Below are 20,747 nucleotides of genomic sequence, written 5' to 3' on the forward strand. Positions count from 1 at the left end.
GGCTTCTGGAGTCTTGCTCAGTTTGGGGGGGGGCTGTCGATTCTTCTTATGCTTTAGGAGTGATATCTCTGTTATTTTGGCACGGTTTCAAAATTATAACGTACATTGTAATGTTGTGATTAATTTTTTTTTACATTATTTTACATACAGCCAATGCCCTTCACGCTGTGAAACAGTTAGGATTAACGAGACATAGGCCAAATTAATTACTTTCATTCAGCTGGTGGGAAAATGTTTCACAATAGAATATGAAATATTTCAGAGGATGTGCTAAGAAATGCCTTATATCTTTCAATTTATAACCTTTATTGGCTCGTGAATGAAAGTTAGGAAAAGTCAAGAAATCTCGTAGTCGCAGCCTCAGTGGTTTTAGAGATACAACTGTTGATACAAAAAAGTTGAATTGACAGCCCCCCCCCCAACCTTCAAAGGGTTTGCATTGAGTCAACAGATCTATGCCTTAAGGTTTACGTCAGCTCCGGAGATCAGTAAAATATAAGGTTGTCATCTTCAGTGCAACAAGACCATTGATTGATTGGTTTAGTGAGGATTTTTAGTCCCATTGCTTTCATTTTGAGTGATCATACTGATTTTCAATTTATTCCTACAAGACGTTACGTAATGAAAAAATATATAACTAAGGTTGGAAGACATTACGTCATGTCTTTTCAATTCAAAATGAAGTTTAAAATTTATTCTTTTGTTCATAGTCGTAAGTAATCCTCCTTCAAAGCGGTATTACAAAGAACAATTTTCGATAAGGGGGGCATCAAGAATATGTCGACATGACTTTGAAAGTGCCCCTGACAGGTTGGATCCAAGTATAGTAACTTTTTAAAGCATTTCCTAGCGCAGAATTACACTTAGCAAACTTTTTAATCTTAACCTCGTAGCTCGACTGATTAGGGCGTAATTTAATAAAACGAATGCTCCGCAGCGCCACCACAGGCGAAACTCCATATTTCACTGCTCTGGGACGACTTCTCTGTACCTTGTTTTGTGGGAAAGTGGGCAAAGAAAGCACACGGTCTTTGTCACTGACAATGTCACATAAACAGCAATTTGTAGGCATTGCCTCAACCATAAATTATAGGTACTGTTTGTGAGATACTGTTGTTACACTGCAAATGGCTATAGCCAGATTAGGACAAATAAAAAAGTATGAAAATTGTAGCCCTATGAAACTGCAATTTCAATTGAATTGAGATGCTGTTTGATAAAAGTAAACTCAACCTATTTGATCGAAACCTGATAGTAATAATAAGTTCACTTTTTCATTTCAGTAATTCTTAATTTGCACATGCTTTAGACCAAGGGTCTCAAACACGCGGCCCGCGGGCCGCATGCGGCCCTCGAGGACTTTTGGTGCGGCCCGCGATGCCTTTTTAAACTTTGAAATAATTCATAGCCTAATCACAGTAAATATTTTTCTCTATAGAAAGATAAAATGCTCAAAAAACCTGAAAATGCCCATCAAACTTCAGACGACTTTTTAACACTACTGTCGCGCCATTTTTGCGTACGGGAAACTCGTATTGTTACATCGCAATCACATTGCTTATTCACTCATTGTGTCATAATTGCAATAGTGTAGTAAGTTTGGCACTTGCTGAAGTCAATTCTTGAACAGTTTAGTTCTTTCCGCGTTTTTGAAAGTTGATTGCAAGATTTTAGCTCGTCCGTCGTTTCGTTTGCGTGTTTTTTGTTTTTCTTTTTCGTTTTTTTTTGCGTTGGTACAACGTTTTTCATCTCTTTGTTCTTACTAATTTTTCTTGCAATCTAACGTTCTTGGTGTGTTCTTACTGCTGTACAGTATCTGTTTTATTGCGTTTTCACTGTGTTATTTTGTTTATTGGTTTGTTTTGAATCTTTACCCTCGGACTAACAAAGCCTTGATAGGTTATTCCTGGTAGTTTCGCATACTTGTAAGAGGCTCTTGACGCAGGGCCGGTTACCGAGATTGTCAGAGTGAAGTTTTTCGATTGTTGAAGTATTGTTGTCGGAAATTGTTTCATCCATTAGGTGCCGCTGAATGGAGAGCAGTCCTGAAATGTGTTGTTTAAGTGCACACCTCGAGAGTCGAACCTGCGCCGCTTGATCTTAAGTGGAGCGCGTAACTACTGAGCTAACGGAGAGACAATTGACTTCTTATTGTGTGGTGCGGCCCTTGAGTCGATTTACAAGTGTTCATTTGGCCCTCAGTGCAATTTGAGTTTGAGACCCTTGCTTTAGACCAACAGAGCCCCACACATTCACGTTTTGCAGTAGCCGTACCATACTTTACCAAGTCATCACAGAGAAAGAATGTATCCTTCCCGCTTACTGTGACGTCACAGCGGTGTTGCCGTTTTTATTTTCGCAATTGAATGAGTGCCAGATTCGCCGATGTCAACGAAAGTTTGCAAGCGTGTAACTTAGTAGCCTGTTGATATTTTTTACGATTTGTTGGTCAGGGAAGTTTGTTAGTGTCATCTTTTTGGTATCTTAGGTAAATTTAGCGAATTTATTTACCTGTCAGAGGCACTTTAAGGTTTACGTCAGCCCCCGAGATAAGTAAAATATAAGGTTCTCATTATCGTGATTGTAAGCCGCGGGAATTTTTTTCCAGCCCTGGTAGAAAACAAGAGAAATTAAATAATATACCACTGTCTTGCGCCAGTGGCGTAGCCAAGGGAGGGGGTTCGGGGGTTTCAACCTTTCAAATTGAATTTACGGATGTTAATACATTGTTTACAAGAAAAGTTTTAGCCTATGATGTAATTTCTCGTCAAACTGTGCAAGGATGCAAGCCATCTGCAACTGCTGAGATCGCTTGTTCGATCTAGATTAACATCTAAACAGCTATTCGTTATACAAAACTTGAATATATCAGAAATAGCCTAAAGTAACTTCATTGTCTCAAAGCTTTTTGTTTGACACTCATCAAGATGTATGACCTCTATGACGTTGCATTTTTTAAACTTTGGGTTGACTTCAGAGCAGTGCTGTGTCAAGGGGGGGGCCAAGGGGGGCCCGGCCCCCGGGCCCACCATCTCAGGGGGCCCACAAGTAATAGACTTTTGCGCGTCAGTGTCATGTTTTTTAGCTGCTAAAGTTTACTGCGTGTACTTCCATTGAGAAGATAATTTAGGTCCGATACCAATGAGACGCCGAGCCTGGGCCCGTGTACCAAAATATCTCAAAAATCACCATATTATCTTCAATCAAAGTTAAAATAGGCTGCGACAACATTAGTAAAATCATTTGTATTTGAAACAAAACAGGTTGGTTGCAATTGAATACTTGAAATCAAGAAGGGCCCAATTCCCACAAAGGTGTGTTTAAAATAAATGTGTTGTAGTTATTTTGTGATCGAATTTCAGGGGGCCCACAGGTAATAGACTTTTGCGTTTCAGTAACAATGTGTTTTTTAGTTGTTAAAGTTTACTGCGTGTAGCCTAATTGTCCATTAAGAAGATAATTTAGGCCCGGTACCAATGAGATGCTGGGCCCTTATACCAAAACATCTCTAAAAACACCACATTATCTTAAAGAAAAGTTAAAATATGACAACATTAGTAAAATTACCTGTATTTGAAATAAAACAGGTTGGTTGCAATTGAATACTTGAAGTCAAGACGGGCCCAATTCCCACAAAGGTGTGTTTAAGATAAATGTGTTTTAATTATTTTGGTTGTTTATTTTTTCGTATTTTGTGGTAGAACTTTGGAATTGGCAACTGTTGAACTCAAACCACTTTATACACTGGTAGGATCACCATACTTTGTAAGCTACTGTTAAACCACGAAGTAGACAGCTCATTTTAAATTGATTGTCATAAATGGGAAAATTATGTAAGACATTTGCATAACTTTATTGCAATGCCTTGTCTAAATTTTGCAAAAGCATAGATTGAAACCTTTCTTTAGCAGACCGGGTAAGGTGAAAGCGTTCATGTTTTGTAGGTTAGCTTCTCTTTAGCATAAACTTTAAGAGTGAGGTACGATTGATTTTGAAGTCTGCCAATAACTAAACAAGACACATAAAATACTTTTTGTAATACTGGACTAGCTGAAAGTTTGGTTGGTCTATTGATACCCTTTTAACAATAAAGTATTTTTCTACATTTACTGGTATAACTTGCAAGGTAAAAGTCTTTTTTGAAGTGTCATAAGCTGCATTAAGGCTGTTGCATTTTTAGCTTAACGTTTTGGTTTTACAGGGTGTTTTGTTTTCTTAAGCTTAACTTCAAAGTGAATGTTACTGGTTTACATTGGTAGTCTAGTTCTAGAATGGTGTAACATTGCTATGTACCAAGATTTCATTCAGCATTTCATAAAGAAGATGTCTTGTTTGAACTAGCGACATTCTTGCTTTGAACATTTCAGATTTATAAACAAAACTCTCAAAGAGGAATTCTTTGAAATGGCTGACCATGGAGGTTTGTCAGAACCAAGCAAACTTTGCTTTGCCATTGAAGTACATTCGTTTACTATGATTACCAATGGTGCAGACGTGCTGCAAAAGTTTTGCAGATGGTCCAAACAAGGGAATGTTTTTCTCAAAGCTCTTTGCATAGTTTTTTTTTCAAAAGTTATGTTGAGCCAAATGTTAAACTTTGAATGTACCAGAAACCATGAAGCATTTAATGCGATCTTTACCAATACCCATGTCTTTAATTGCTGTGGTAAGAACCAGATAAAGTGACCAGCAGGCCACAAGCTGAAGAACAACCACCAAAAGTAAGGCAAACAATTCAAAAACTGACCTCAAAGGTCAGCAAGTAATAAGTGGACAGCGGACATTGAGTAGTGTAATAATCAATTCACCTGCCTTTAGATGTAGGCCAGGGTTGTCCAAAGCCTGGCCCGCGGGCCGCATGCGGCCCGCGACCTCCTTCAATGCGGCCCGCCGCCTCTTCTAGAAAACTTTTAAAAATTACCGTATATCCTCGCATATAAGCCGACCCTAGAAAAACAACCTTAAAATGGTAAATTTATAAAAATCCGCATATAAGTGACATAACAACCAAGTATGATACCCTGATACCCTGATTGAAGACTTCAACAAGCGATTTCAAGATTTCCGGCACCTTGAGAAAAACTTCAATGTATTCAATGCTCCGCTGACTATAACTATATCAGAAGCCGATGACGATTTGCAGCTTGAATTGTGTGACTTGCAAAGTGACCAGTTTTTATTAAGCAAAGCTACACTGCCAATCACTCAATTTTGGCCTCTTCTTTCTGAAGAGCATTATCCTAATTTACGCCGTTTTGGATTGCACTTGCTGTCAATGTTTGGCAGTACCTACCTTTGTGAAGCAGCATTTTCCGCAATGAAGTCGATTAAATCCAAAGAGAGGAATCTACTTAAACAAACATCTCTCGAAGCCTGCCTTCGTTTAGCCTTATCCTCAGTTGACATTGACACAAAGGAGCTGGCTTCCAAAATACAGGCACACCCATCTCACTGAATTTTAAGTAAACTGTACCGTTTTACGTACTTCCTTAAATATTTTTTACGAATAAATTTATGGTTTATTCTTATTCATACTTGTCAGTTATTTTTAAGGTTTCCTGGTCTACTGACGTTGCTTAAAATTTCCAAAACTCTCTTATTCGTAGTATTCACATCTTAGCTTCTTTAATCTATTCCCCAATATGTTTTTATGATAAATATAAAGATTCATTTACACATGTACGTGTTTTACTTTACATCTGGTACGGTGAGACAGTGTATAAGAGGAAAAATGTCAACTGCGGCCCGCGATCTAATTTCCTTGCCGAATGCGTCCCGCGTCCCATAAAGTTTGGACAACCCTGATGTAGGCCATAAAAATGTTTGTCTTATTTGTAGCCTATTCCATTTCTGCAGTCATATTTTGTTTACTGCTAAAAAATTGTAAACAGTAAACAAAATAGGCTAGCATTTCTCATAGATTAATTAGCATTTCATTTTTAGCATTTACAATCTCGTAATTATAAATATCCCTGACTTTACAGAGGTAGCTATCGGCAAGTGTAACCAGCTTACATTTAGATACCAGTATAATAAGTATTTTATGACAGTTGCCAGGATTTTGTTTGTGATTTCAAATCGTTGCTGCTTTATATTTCATTTCTTTCATTCCAAGCATAGATGAAGGTATAACTTGATAGACCTGTGTTTACTATAAATTATATTTCTGCTGTGTTCTGTACACTGCTGGGTTGATGGTTGTTTATGAAGTTATAAAAGTTTAACTAGGTAGTAGTTATTGTGCCGTAAGCATTACAACATTTCATTAAGCACCAGTAACCTATGAAGGCTTTCTAAGTACTGCAAAGTTGTCAGTGAGTAATGAAGCTGTTAGACCTTACCTAGAAACCTATTAACTAGTGTTGCACTGTAAATATTGCTCCGTTTTTTTAAAGTTCATAGTAATTTTCTTATGTATGCTGTGATTCCTGTGAAGTAGTTGCAACATGTGATGAAGTTATTAAACTTCATCTACATAAGTCAGCATTCATTCCCATGCACCATTCCAATAACAGCTGTTTTTAGCATGACCAATGGTGTTTGCATATGAAAAAAATAATTACATGTAGGCTAGTAAAGTTAATTCAACAGTTAGATTACAGCAACTGCTGCTCATAATTGTGCTTCTTAAATTCAACAACCACAATGTTCCAAAAATAAAGCAATTAATAAAAAAATGTTTTAGTGAAATACGGTATAGCATGATTAACAACAGGTTTCTAATAATAGTGTATCTTGTGTGAGTAGGCCTAGTTAATAAACCATGTACGCCATTCTGTGCTGTTACAAATTACCACTGTTCTGTTGTGAATTGAAAGTATATCACTAGATTGGTAACTACTGTTTTTATCATACTAAAGTTCCTGATTATGCACATTTGAGTTTTGAGTACACTTGAGTTTTCATGTTAGCATTTTGAATGGGTACTTGGGTACGGTAGCTTTTTGAAAGTATTGTAATGGTGAGTGGTTTAATCAATCAATTACTGGTTTATGTTTTTTCACAAAATATTACACCAAATGCACTGGTACATTACATAAAAGTGAGAGAGGAAGAAAGCGAAAGACCTTATGAGGTCACCAAGTCAGCCTCCACCCCAGTGATCCTATAAGGCAAAACATAATTACCACTTGATGAAAGTGTTGAAATGTTGTTTGTTAAAGCATTTGTGAATTCACTTTATTTTTTGCACTTCTAAACTGTTTTGCTATGTTATGGCTATACATTTAAAAATAATAGGTTAGTGAAATTTCAGATGCCAATTGTAATTTTTGGAAAAAATTGCTTTCAAATGTAACTAACCAATTTAAAATTCTCATAATTTTGTCAATTCTTGTCCGATATAAAAAATTGTATGAACTCTATGTGATAAGCATGTCAAATTTTTATGCTAACTTCTACTGTGTGATATATACTGATATAAGATCTGGGTTGAATGACCCCTACGCTTCATGACCGTTGCCAGTATGTTTAGAAATCGTTAACACTTTTGGCTTTCATTGCAAGCAAAGGTGTAGGTATGACTTGATTAACCTGTGTTTGCTCTTATTTACATTTGTATTGTTTTCTCAACTGGTGAGAAAGTCTATTGAAGTGAACCACCTTTCCATATCAGTGCAGTTAACATACACACTATATTATCATTAAGTCTGCTTGCCGATAAGGGGCCCAAAATTATTTTGGCCCCGGGGCCCACCAAGGGCTTAACACAGCACTGCTTCAGAGCATAAAAGTTGGTGACTTACCGGAATAAGATCGCTTTTTGAATCAACTAAGTAGAAAATTGATAAATAATAAAACTGTAATAATCTCGCAAAAAAAAGCAATCAACCTATGTCTCTAAAACAAAGTTTGCCTAATTTTAAACGAAACTACATTAAAAGAGCGAGTTTTGCCAATACCAAACATTCAAATATCTCAGTCTGGAATTAGCAACAAGAAAACATAGAGACTTACCTTTATTTCCGAAAAATGCCGAAGAAAACATGATCTGTCAATATTTTGCCCCCCATTGTTGAAGGTCTGGCGGCACCACTGTCGCCAAGAGAAAAAGAATGATCGTAACTCGTAGATCGATTTGATTATTTTTTTAAGTTGCTTATGTGAAAAACGGTCAAAAATTGAATGAAAAGCAAAAACATTAATGTGAAAATCAGTGACGTACCTTACAAAATTTTAAACAAAAATCTTAGAAAAAAATCTCAGGAGGGCAAAAGCAACTGTTGGAGGGCAAACGTTATTCAACATGAATTACTATAGTATTAAAACGTTGTAACAGTATTAAAACAAAGTTTGAGGGCAAGAGAAAATTTGGGGGAAGGGCCCAATAACCCTTTCCTTCCGTGGATACGCTCGTGGAGCAAGTAAGATTGTCGAAAACTCACATCAAAGCATACAAAATCCAAATCAAAAATCGTGTGTCGTGTTGTGGAAACAATCCACGCAGAGCAAGACTAATCCGACAGTCCAACTTAGCAAAATTCAGCAATAAAATTCATCCCTGTATAGGGTAGCGCCACAACCAAACCAAACAAGCGGACGTTCCAGATTGCAATCATTTTTTAACTTAGGCTACATGATGTAAATTTATTACGGTGTTTCGGTTCAAAAGCAGCAAGTAAAAGTTTGTTTCAACATTAGACATTTTTGCTTAGGTTTTGTCTTTCAAAAATCAAAGCATTTTCGTTTTGCTCCAAACAAAAACCAAATGCAAGAAAATCTCAAAACGCCAAAAAATTTGAGGTGCTTGACCTTATTTATTTCTATAACGTGGGTAGAGAGGTTATTTTTTTTTTTCATCCATAAACAGGCATAGCTCAGCAACAATACGACGTTAAACAAATGACTACACAACACAACGGGCCACGAGAGTTGGAGAGCATCTGAATTTGGCTAATCTTAGTAAAAAACAGCGCAAGACTATATGCGAAACTGCCAATCGTGTTCGAGTAATAAACTCTCATTGGAGTCTTTCGAGATTATTCGTAATTGTTTGTCCGAGTTCGACACAAAGATTCATTAAGCACTAATTATTAAAATCTTCCAACTCAAGGCTTAACAAGCAATTGTTTGTCGGCGGAGCCTCGTATCTCTTAACCGCCTTTGATTAAATTGTCAAGTGTGTGTTTCACCTGCTGTTGTTTATGTTTTGTGCAACTGGCTCGCTTTCAGCGGAGAACACATTGATAACGGAACGGAGAACAGAGAACACATTGAAATTAATAACAAAAAACACATTGAAAACACACTTTCGAATTAGACAACTGCTGATTCAGCTTTTGAAATATTGAGGTTAACAGCTACATTTGTTCATATCCCAGTCTTGAAAAAACTATAGATTTGCAAACAATTATTTGTTTCATTTTAAGGATCAGTTTCTACAACATACGCTCTGTTTCTTCAAAGCAAACTTTGAATATTTGTCGCATATAGACGTTGTTAAGTAATGCCTCACCAATGCAAACACGAGCATGTTGGCTTCGGGCAAACAAGTACACTTTTACAGTAAGTGGTTGTCCTTCAGATTGTGATAATTCACGATCAAAATGTTTTATCAGAAACAGTCTGTCTGCTGTGGTGTGATCCTGATCATATGATGCATTAAGCAAAAACCTTTACGTGTCATGTTACTGTCAAAAGGGGTGACCTTCGCAAGAGTTAATATACAACAATTTTCGAAAATTGCTTCAGTGTCAAGTTTAAGTTGGTGGTCAAATGTTAAACTTCTAAACTCATAAAAAATATAGGAAGCACAAAAATCTTAATTGCCTCTATCACGTAAAGGAATTTTCATAGAAAGCGAAAAGTTTGTAGATATCCATTATGGTAAAAATAATTTGTGCAGGATATCCAAAGACGGGAACAAAGTCATTGACCAAGGCTCTTCAGATACTTGAATGTGGCAACAGTGAGTAACAATTTTCTTACCAAACTTAATGGGCTTTGATAGTTGATCACATACTTTATTTGTTGTGTTTTTTTAAAAGTTTGTTGTTTACAAAATTTGAAAGTTTGTTTACAAAGTTTAAAAGTTTGTTATACACATGTTTGTTGTTGTGTTTTTAAAAGTAAATATCATATTGAAGTTATACCGTACTTATTCATACCATACTGCAGTTTTAGGCTTAATATGCTATCACAACATGTTGCCTTTCCAGTTCGAATAAGCCTAAATGACCATCTTTGGTTAGCAGAACATAGGCTTCAATTGTTATATTTCATAACGTTGCTCTTGTCCACCCAATAGTGTTTTTCTAATTGTCAGGTGATTTACAATTTTACATTATCGACTTTTGATAACCGACATATGATTTTAAATATTGCAAGGGTTGCAAGCTCTTCTGTACCAAAAGTGTAGCTTATGTTTACTACATAGGCCACCTACTCTACAAGTAGGTTATGCGAAACTGTCAGCATTAAGCTCTCAAAAAAGCTTTCTCAGTTCGAGAGTAAAGATTAACCCGATTAGTCAAGTGCAAAGTAAAAACGGATATGGACGAAAGTTTAATGCGTTGATTTTAACAAAAGTTTCATATAAAAATTTATAGGTTATTTACTTTTACTTATTTTCCAACCGTAGTCGTTTTGTAAAATATGATGATCTCGCCTTTGTTATTAAGTTTATAAAGGAAACGTTAGACCAATGTAGCCAAATATTGATTTTCTCGATGTTTCTTTCAAAACACAAAACCCCCACAAGTATGCGAAGCTGCTGGTGCCAGGATCAAGCTTTCAAGCAGGCTTTCTCAGGCCGAGAAGAAAGGTTTCCTTAATCAAACAAACATTCAACAAATGTGAAAGACAAAATGTTTTAACTTACCATAGTTAAAGCTTAGTAAGGTTAAATATAGGTTAAATACTCAATGAAAATGACTATTGTAAGTTGCCCATTAGTTGTCATTTATCTTTAGTTCATGATTATCTGGAACATATTGACTTTCACTTTGACGAGTATGAAAAAGTTGTTATGAAAAACCATTCTTTGAATGCTGTGCTGGATCGCTATGAACAACTCGAAGTAGATTGTACAGTTGACATGCCACCTTCATTTTTCTTTGAAGAATTTTTCGAAAAATGGCCGAAATCAAAGGTGAAGTGAGACCTTTAACGATGCAATTTAACGGACAGTAGGCTATTGATTTTGGCAAGAAATTACTTTGTAATTTTTTGTCACTGTTAAATTTCGCATAGGCTAAGCTATTCTGCTTGTTTGACTATTTTAAACATGAGCTACGTAGAAATTACTGTAAAGTATTATAGAAAAAATTGACTATACTTCCGTATAATCTGAATGAGCAAAATGCTGCTGATTCAACTCAAGGAATATTTTTGTAATGCTGCGTATTATATTCAGGTCATACTTACAATACGAGAAGAGGATGTTTGGTTTAAAAGCATCAAAAAAATGAACGACATCGCTGTGAAGTATTACCACTGGTCAACATTTTTCTCGAGTAACGCTTCAAGATACGAAACGTTTCAAAGAAAACTATATCAATACGCCTTTGTAAGTTAAATTTTCAAGCATTTGTTTTTAGATGTTCTTCAGAGCCGTGATGTTGTCTTCTTGTAAAGGACTCCTACCAAATATGATTGTCATTAATCATGGATCTCTGAAATATCCTGTGAAATTATTAAGTTATAAAAATGAAAAAACTATTCCATTGAATGTGATAGCCTAAACAATAATAATAAACCTTTCTTCCGCCTGTTTTTTTTTACTAAAGCAACAAAATAATGCATTGCATGATTTTTATCTTATTCACTTTGCATAAACAGCAGTCGATTTCAATACAAAATAGTGCAGTTTTTGTTCTTATTTATAGGGATCTGGAGAAGAAAATTCTTGGTTGTGGAGAAAACACTATCGAAGACACAATGCGCATGTGGCGCAAGTGATACCAGCCGACCAGCTTCTGATATTCAACGTTGCCGATGTAAGCATTGTTGTTTACAGAAACTGATTGATTGAAGGAATGTGTTTAGAGGTAGTCAATTTGTCCGCTAATTTGATGTCGCTTGTTCAAGATATGTAAAAAAAAATGGAAAAACCCAGTGACATACCGGAAACTAGAAAGTCAATTTTAGGGGTGCAAAAGCAACTGTTGGGGGGCAAATATTTTAATACATAAAATAACAAGTTTGTTTAAAAATATAGATACTGAATGCAGCCAAACATTTATGAAACGTCATTCAACATGATTGTGATGCAATGTCATTAAAACGTTGTAATACTGCAGTACTAAAAAAATATTTTTGAGCAGTCGATTGCTCTTCCAACTCTTCCAGTGGCTAGCCTACGTCCCTGAAAAAAAAAAAAAAAACAATTTGAAATTGTTAATAAAGCGACTATTGCTTGACAAGTCGATTATTGCGTTTTGTAAAAAATAACCAAAGAAAATGTTGAACAGGAGATAAAAAGCCCACTTGCCAATTTTCACACAAATTATGCCAAAAAAGGAGGTCAAGTTTTCATATTTTCCACACGAGGAGAAGGCAGTTTGACACTTCCCCAGATAAACGGATTCCCTCGCCTTCATATAGAATTATACAATTTGGGTAGAGAGGTAACTCTTTTAAACCATAAACAGACATAACTAAGCAACAACACTACATTTAACATTATAAAAACAAAAAACAACAAGCGAACGTTTTCGGCTAGTCATATAGCCCTTTTCAAGCCTATAAGAAAAATACATTATTGAAAGAAATGCTAAAGAATCATATAGTATCACAGCAAAAATATGGTCAAATCTAAACATTTGAGAAACTGCCTCGCTCACACAAAATGATAACTGAAAATTACACAGCGCAACGGGTCAAGTATTTCAGAGGTAAAAATAATTTATTGTTCAGACAAGGACTCAGGCAGATTACGCAAGAAAGACAGAAGCACAAGAGATAGTGGCACAAAACAAAGTAATGCGAAAAGCACAAGACGTGATAATTTAATCAAAAAACTGTTAAAAGGTAAGAAGCTCCGCAAGCAAATAATTGCCTGTTGAGCCCTGGGTTTAAAGATTTGATGATCAATGCCTCATGAATTTTGGTTTCGAATTCGGACAAACACTTACGTACAATTTTGAAAGACTGCAATGACGGTTTATTATTTGAGCACGATTGGGAGTTTCTAATATGGTCTTTAATTGCACTGTTTTTATTAAAATTAGCCAAATTCAAATGCTCTCCCACTCTCGTCACTATATGTCGCGTGGTCATACCAATGTATGACGATCTCGCATCATGCGAGCAAGTGAACTTATACACGACGTTAGAACATAAGCGGAAAGGAGTTTTGGACTTTAACTGAAAATAATAACCAGCTTTAAATGTTTTATAAACGGGAAAAATCTTAACGTTAAACTTCAATGCAATAAATCTGGCAAACTTGTGGCAAAACGTTTGGATTCCTTGCCAACAAACGGGATTGTTAGAAAGTTTTTGAAATCAGGCTCCTCAACTGGAGACGTAGTGGAAACCGAATTCAAAAACCCTCTAAGAACCTTATTAAAAAAACCAAGTCGGATAATGATTAGCACCAAAGTATGAGCGTAATTTATTAATTTCATTATTGAAACAGTCATTGTTCGAGCAAATGTTCGCTTGTTGTTTTTATAATGTTAAATGTAGTGTTGTTGCTTACTTATGTCTGTCATATAGAATTGTCGTATTGAACGATATTGGTCGGAAACGCAGTTTAAAACCGTTATGCATAGCATTGAGTTTTGTATAGGGTGATCGAAAGCAAATTTTCTAACAATTTATTAATTGCTGTAAATATTTCGTTCTTTTGATGACCTTGTGTTTGTTTTCTTGCACTAAACCTTTTTGAAGAAACTGCACTCGTTATTTTGACGAAGTTAAAAGTTACTCTGGGTTTGACAAACTACCTGCTCATTTTCTCATCTTAATTTAGTAAACTTATTATTTTTTTTACAATAATTTCAGGGATGGGAACCTCTGTGCAAATTTCTTGGCAAGGAAATTCCAAAGGAGCCTTTTCCAATGGTAAATGTATGTGGATCAAAAGGAAACATCATTGATCGCGTCATATATGAATCCAAAATTATGAAAGGAGCACAATTACAAATCTTCCGCTCATTTGCATTTCTGATTACGTTCCTTGGTTTATTCGGATATCTGTACAAAAATTATTTGCATTTAAGTATTTTTTGATATGTAGGCTAAAAGTGCTTCGTGTACTGTTGTTTTTTGGAATGGAAGGCTTCACTGCTCTGAATTTTCAATCGAGAACAATTTTTGAATAGCCTATATCATACCTCATATATCAAATTCATAGCCGTTCCATTGTAGGCTGCAGCTTAAAGTATCAATCAATACAGTAGGCTTGCTTAACGCTCAATCAAGACAGCGTACGAGGGTTGCATTGAGTCGGATTAGGAAAAGTGCTTTATAAAGCTATGGTAAAAAGGACATGTTGAGAAAAAAATTTGGGCCCGATACGGATGGGAAGCCCGCTCTCCCAAACTAGAAACCTCTAGGGCAGTGGTTCTTAACCTATGGGTAATTACCCACACGTGGGTAATTTCAGGATAGCAGGTGGGTAATCAGCTTAACCAGAATTATTTAGAATTATAGATGTAATAAACAATGTCACAGCTGTAAGTGATAAAGTTGCTTTATTAATCACACTATTTTTTGATGTTTTGAGTCGGTTCGAAACGACCAAACAAGCATGGTGATATTTCATCATTTTTAGAATTGTTTCGTCCACAGACCAATATACTCTATTGGGCTGTGGTTTCGTCATAGTGATTTATTTTCTCATCATTTTTGTCGTCGGTTTTATGTATTTTATTTTTGTGATATTTTATAGTAAGATTTTTCTTGTATCCGATAGCCTAGCGCCCTAGCTAACATTGTTGACTATGTTCCCTTCTACTTATCTCTGTGAATCAGCATTTTCAAGTGTTGTTGCTTTGAAATCAAAATCCCGAAACATGCTGTTAGATCTGGAGTCAGATTTGCGTTGTGCAGTATCCAATTTCAGGACTGCTCTTCATTCAGCGGCACCTAGTGAATGGAATAATTTCCTGGCAACAACACTTCAACAATCGGAAAAAATTCACTCTGCCAATCTCGGTAACGGCCTCAATGCGTCAAGAGCCTCAATAAGTATGCGAAACTACCCGGAATAACCAATCAAGGCTTTGTCAGTCCGAGGATAAAGATTCTAAACAAAACCAAACCAACCAAAGCCGCACCCAATATTGCATCGATTGTACAGAAAAAACAAGAGCACATGTCTCACTGACACTATTGATGTCTTTCTTTACGGTACATTAAATGTTGTTTTTGTTGAATAACGCTGTTTTATGTTTTTAATATCTCAAAATAGATAAAATTAGATTTTGGGTAATGGGACTTTAATCTGGACAGAAATGGGTAATAAAGGAAAAAAGTTTATCATCTTTAACATCAGGAGGTAACCTAGTAAATAGTCACCAGAAGAACGCAAATTACTTTTATTATAAAATGCCTGGTGAACAGTCTCTCTCTGTTTTTACTAAAGGAAAAAAGGTTAAGAACCCCTGCTCTAGGGTAAACAATACAAATCCAAAGAATGGGTGTTTTTTCGTTTTTATAGGTCCTTTAAAATAATTCCGGGCCCCGGTCTAAAAGTACCCTCTGGACTTCCCCTGACGGTATGTTATGATAACATGCTCTCTATCTTTAGTTCTGTATGCTATGCTCTTTCACGCTTCTATGTTTAATATTCTATCTATGGTTGTTGTGTGTTTGTGTTGTGATTGTCAAATATAAGAAAGAAGAGTAAACCACGACCTTATAAAATTACTGTCTAGAGAAGTTAGGCAACTACTGTAGGTCCTATACCTTTTTCTCTTTAGCCGCTTACTGCAGTATCGCATGGTTGGTTTTCAAACTTTATGGTTGGTGAAGCTTCTGGATGAAGCTTTCGATTAATTGTTCGATTATTTTTGTGATCAACAAGGAAGATAACACGCCACAATCGTTTCGTTCTGTTTATTTTTATAAGAAGTTTAAATAATCCTGGTAGTTTTGCATAGCCTATTTGTATTGGCTTAGAACAATATTGACACAAGAATGATGCTGATAAAAATACTTTATACAGTGCCGAATTGCCTTTGTGTTTTTATTTTATTGTAATTTGTTGGTGATTTCTTGTCTTTAAAGTGCCCCTGACAGGTTGGATCCAAGTATAGTAACTTTTTAAAGCATTTCCTAGCGCAGAATTACACTTAGCGAACTTTTTAATCTTAACCTCGTAGCTCGACTGGTTAGGGCGTAATTTAATCAAACGACTGCTCCGCAGCGCCACCACAGGCGAAACTCCATATTTCACTGCTCTGGGACGACTTTGGTGGTATTACGTCACCCTAAGTGGACGTCGTTAGCAACGGATGAAACAAACGCTTCCTAGATGTAATTGGTGGATCACAGTTTGGTCGGAGTTGGTACAAGCGGTTGCTTGTTTCGAAGATTTATTGTTTTTTGCAGTTTAATAAAACTGTACTGGATACGTTCCTACAAAACCTAAAATATACTTTTAAGTGAAAAATGAAAAAATCGTACGAATCATCATTCATATTTAATTCATCATCACTATTCAAAAATAAATAAAAGTTCTCTCTCTCTCTCATAATGTGCCTTCAGTTGGCCATTGAAATCCTGTGTAACGGCCATCTGGATCTGGAAATTTTTTTCGGATTCGCCAAACAATGCATGACGGCATCACAATCCGATTGTTGCTTCCGAGAGCATCACCTTGTAGTAGGCTATAGGCTACACTCCAACACATGCCTGTAGGCATTTTTACTTTAGTGGTATTAACAAAATTATCTTCAGTGAAGTGAACATATACGACTAGTTTGGTATGGCCCATCCCACTTTCGAACACTTGAAGAAAACTTTGATCATTTTCTTCTCAGTACCTTGTTTTGTGAGAAAGTGGGAAAAGAAAGCACACGGTCTTTGTCACTGACAATGTCACATAAACAGCAATTTGTAGGCATAGCCTCAACCATAAATTAAAGATAGCCTACTGTTTGTGAGATACTGTTGTTACACTGCAAATGGCTATAGCCAGATTAGGACAAATAAAAAAGTATGAAAATTTTAGCTGTTTGATAAAAGTAAACTCAACCTATTTGATCGAAACCTGATAGTAATAATAAGTTCACTTTTTCATTTCGGTAATTCTTAATTTGCACATGCTTTATACCAACAGAGCCCCACACGTTCACGTTTTGCAGTAGCCGTACCATACTTTACCAAGTCATCACAGAGAAAGAATGTATCCTTTCCGCTTACTGTGACGTCACAGCGGTGTTGCCGTTTTTATTTTCGCAATTGAATGAGTGCCAGATTCGCCGATGTCAACGAAAGTTTGCAAGCGTGTAACTTAGTAGCCTGTTGATATTTTTTACGATTTGCTGGTCAGGGAAGTTTGTTAGTGTCATCTTTTTGGTATCTTAGGTAAATTTAGCGAATTTATTTACCTGTCAGAGGCACTTTAAGTCTGAATATTTCACCTTTTAATAAACGCAGTCAACAGTTTATTGCTGGTATTTAAAACCACAGACATATTAGTAGAGTCATTTTCAGAGGATCCGTGACCGTGTTGAGGATACCAAAGTTTCTCAGTGGATTTAACAAGGGCAACTGATACTAAAAAAAATAAGCTCCCATATACCTCGCGAAAATGGCGGGAAAGTTGTTATTTTTAACGTTTTTCAAAATGGCCGCCACCGCCATCTTGGAAAACTGATAAAGTTCTATTTTTTAACGTGGATGGCCAAAAATGACAATTTAGATGTCAATTCCCACTAATTTTGGTGTCAGAAACACAATGGGAGGACATAATTCATGATTCAGAGTCCCCTTGACCTCAAAATTCAAGATGGCAGACATATGCGGTCCCCTACTGTATTAAGATTCACTATCACTGCCGGACAAATATGATGCTTTTAAATTCACTGAAAAAATTTGTTATCGTAAACACGGTCACGGATCTTCTGAAACTAAAATGTAAACCAAGAATGCTGACTGATCAAGATTTCTGTTTACTTTTTGCAGGTCTATTGCTTAAGATTCATTAAGCATGGATAGTAGAGATAGTGATGTGCCTAACCCAGTGCTTGAATTAAAATGCATATTATGTCAACAACCGTGTATAGCTGATGATCGTATGGACAATGCATCTGATACAAAGTGGGAGAATCTGAAGAGCAAGACTTTTAGGTGTAAGGAACTTGATAAATTTCAGCATGCCCATGCAGCAGTAGAATGGGACAAGGGGCCTAAAGGCCTGTGCATGCATAGTAAATGTTACATCCAGGTCAGCAGTAATCGCTACATTCAGCAAGCACAGAATCGTAAACGGAAATCTGAACAGAAAGAAGAAGCTTAAGCATCAACTTCAAGTCAACACCTGCCAGGAAATGTGCCTAAAAAGCTTCGTTCTATAGTACTGGACTGGTTCATGATAAGAATCTCTGTGTGTGGTGTATGAAGGGACCACAAAAAATCAGTAATCCTGGCAAATCCAAACTTTTGCTTCTGTCAACAGAAGACGCATGGAACCGGTTCAAATTGCATACAGTTTGTCTGTTAGATAAGCTTATAAGAGAAAGATTGAATTCCGGTACCCTACTCGCATCTATCCCAGGCAGTCGAACGGCTTTTGGATTGGAAATTCGTTATCATCGTGGATGTAGGCGCAATTATGTCAGCAACCCTCTGAAGAAGTCTTTGTCTGATGAAAATGCAGAGCATTTGCAACAGGTTAATCTTCGAGAGGCCCAAGCAATCTTCTTTCATCATGTCCGTCAAGTTATCTTTGAAAATCATGAAATCCGTACACTGCAAGGTCTAATAATGGATTACTAACGCATTACTTCAAATTATGGGTACTACTCCACAGCAAAGTCCAGTTTCTTGAAGGAAATTCTGATCAAGGAATTCGAAAATGACATAGCATTTCATGAACGAGGTCAGAAGAATGTGAGTGAACTGGTATATGATACGAGAGCTGCAGGTTCATATCTTGACGCTGCAATCCCAGCCAGCAAGCCCATATGGGCCCCATATACTATTTTAATGGGCTTGTGGGCATGTGGGTTTTATGTGGGTTTTTTTGTTTTTGCCATATGCGCCCAATATGGGCTTTCTTGCAGAATGTGTTGCTAAATGACAAGGTGGAATATAAAACTTCCAATCTTCAAATGCGTGATCATATAAATGCATTTTAAGAAATTTAGCCACATAAAATTATTGATCATGGGCTAAGCATGAAATATTGATGGGCTTCCCACTTTGTTTATGGGCAGACCATGGGCTGCCCACTTTGTTTATGGGCAGACCATGGGCTGCCCACATTTTTTATGGGCAGAACATGGGCAGCCCACATTTTTTATGGGCAGATCATGGGCTACCCACATTTTTCATGGGCAGGCCATGGGCTGCCCACATTTTTTATGGGCAGACCATGGGCTACCCACATTTTTCATGGGCAGGCCATGGGCTGCCCACATTTTTTATGCGCAGACCATGGACTGCCCACATTTTTTATGGGCAAACCATGGGCTACCCACACAGTGATTCAAAGGTTTGTGGGCAACCCATACTAATATGATATACACCTCGATCAGCATTTGTCTAGACTTTGAGATTTTTTAGTTGTCTCAAACGACTTTTGTTGATCTTTTAAACAAACACAAAATGAAATTGAACAAGCAAAATTACTGGAGGCACCTTGCTATGCATTGCGCAAAGCTCACTGCTTGCAGTTGGAGCACTTTGGCAAGGTTAGCAGTAGTACTATTTTTTGTGCTTACGTACCACAAATAGGAAAATGTCACATGGAGCTATATACCTACTCGTGTGTTGTTGATCAAAATAAATCATCGTGTGCACTGTCTGCAGTTGACGCTCTTGGCTTACGCCGATTGAGCACTTTACTGGGGGCACCTTGCTATGCATTGCGCAAAGTTCACTGCTTGCAGTTGGGCATCTGTCTGCAGTTATATACCTGATATACATATGGGCAGCCCATATTAGATTTGTGGGTTGAGTGTGAGCAACCCACATGAAACCCATAAATGAATATGGGCAGCCTATATAGGGGCAATGTGATGCCCGCGGACACAATGTGTATGGGCCCCATATGGGCATCTCACATGGGGCCCGTACATCAGCCCATATGGGTCCCCATGTGGGGCCCATATAGGCTTGCTGGCTGGGATATCCTCTCTAGGTGTAAGCGACGATAACCTGGTGAAGAATGTAGCTGGGAGACTCAGAAGTCAGATCATCAAAACAAAAACTATTCCTTGGCCTCCATACATACATGAGTTAGAAAATGAAGACCTAAATGATCTCCCCTTGAAGCTCATCACTTGATTAAAGCATCCCACTAAGTCTGAAGTCGATGACACGCCCCCAGTCAGATCAATTGCATCTATTTTGACCAGCTACATCACTGGAAGACTTTGAGACAAACCTATCTGACATTTGAGACAAACCTATCTGTACTGCTACATGGTATGGCAAAGAGCAGAGAAATGGTAGACATATTACATAAGGATGGCCTGGGAATCAGTTACAACGATGTACTTATGCTTAGAGATTTCTGGTCAGTTACTGACCTGAAGCATTCAACTGAGTGTCCATTTGAACTTTCTGAAGGAACACCCGCAATATGTATAGTCGACAACGATGACTTCAAAAGTGACACTTTGACTGGA

At 36.9% G+C, this 20,747-nt stretch overlaps 1 protein-coding gene across 6 annotated transcripts; it reads left to right on the forward strand.

The window, feature by feature from the left end:
- The first annotated feature begins 4,888 nt into the window (after positions 1–4,888).
- On the forward strand, positions 4,889–16,116 carry LOC145765094 (uncharacterized). Of its 6 annotated transcripts, none has more exons than XM_082576844.1 (7): positions 4,889–6,126; positions 9,845–9,907; positions 10,911–11,089; positions 11,354–11,506; positions 11,826–11,936; positions 12,411–12,566; positions 13,948–16,116. In XM_082576844.1, the coding sequence occupies exons 3-7, from the start codon at positions 10,967–10,969 to the stop codon at positions 14,173–14,175; spliced, it is 771 nt and encodes a 256-aa protein (XP_082432970.1). In that variant the 5' UTR covers positions 4,889–6,126; positions 9,845–9,907; positions 10,911–10,966; the 3' UTR covers positions 14,176–16,116. The 6 variants fall into 6 exon arrangements, with proteins under 6 accessions (XP_082432970.1, XP_082432968.1, XP_082432973.1 ...); XM_082576842.1 differs by lacking the exon at positions 4,889–6,126 and adding an exon at positions 9,050–9,504; XM_082576847.1 differs by lacking the exons at positions 4,889–6,126; positions 12,411–12,566 and adding exons at positions 9,050–9,504; positions 12,856–12,969 and having other exon boundaries at positions 13,948–14,079.
- The last annotated feature ends 4,631 nt before the right edge of the window (positions 16,117–20,747 follow it).

This window comes from Aplidium turbinatum, chromosome 2, assembly GCF_918807975.1.
Source record: "Aplidium turbinatum chromosome 2, kaAplTurb1.1, whole genome shotgun sequence".
In the NCBI taxonomy this organism is placed as follows: domain Eukaryota; kingdom Metazoa; phylum Chordata; class Ascidiacea; order Aplousobranchia; family Polyclinidae; genus Aplidium; species Aplidium turbinatum.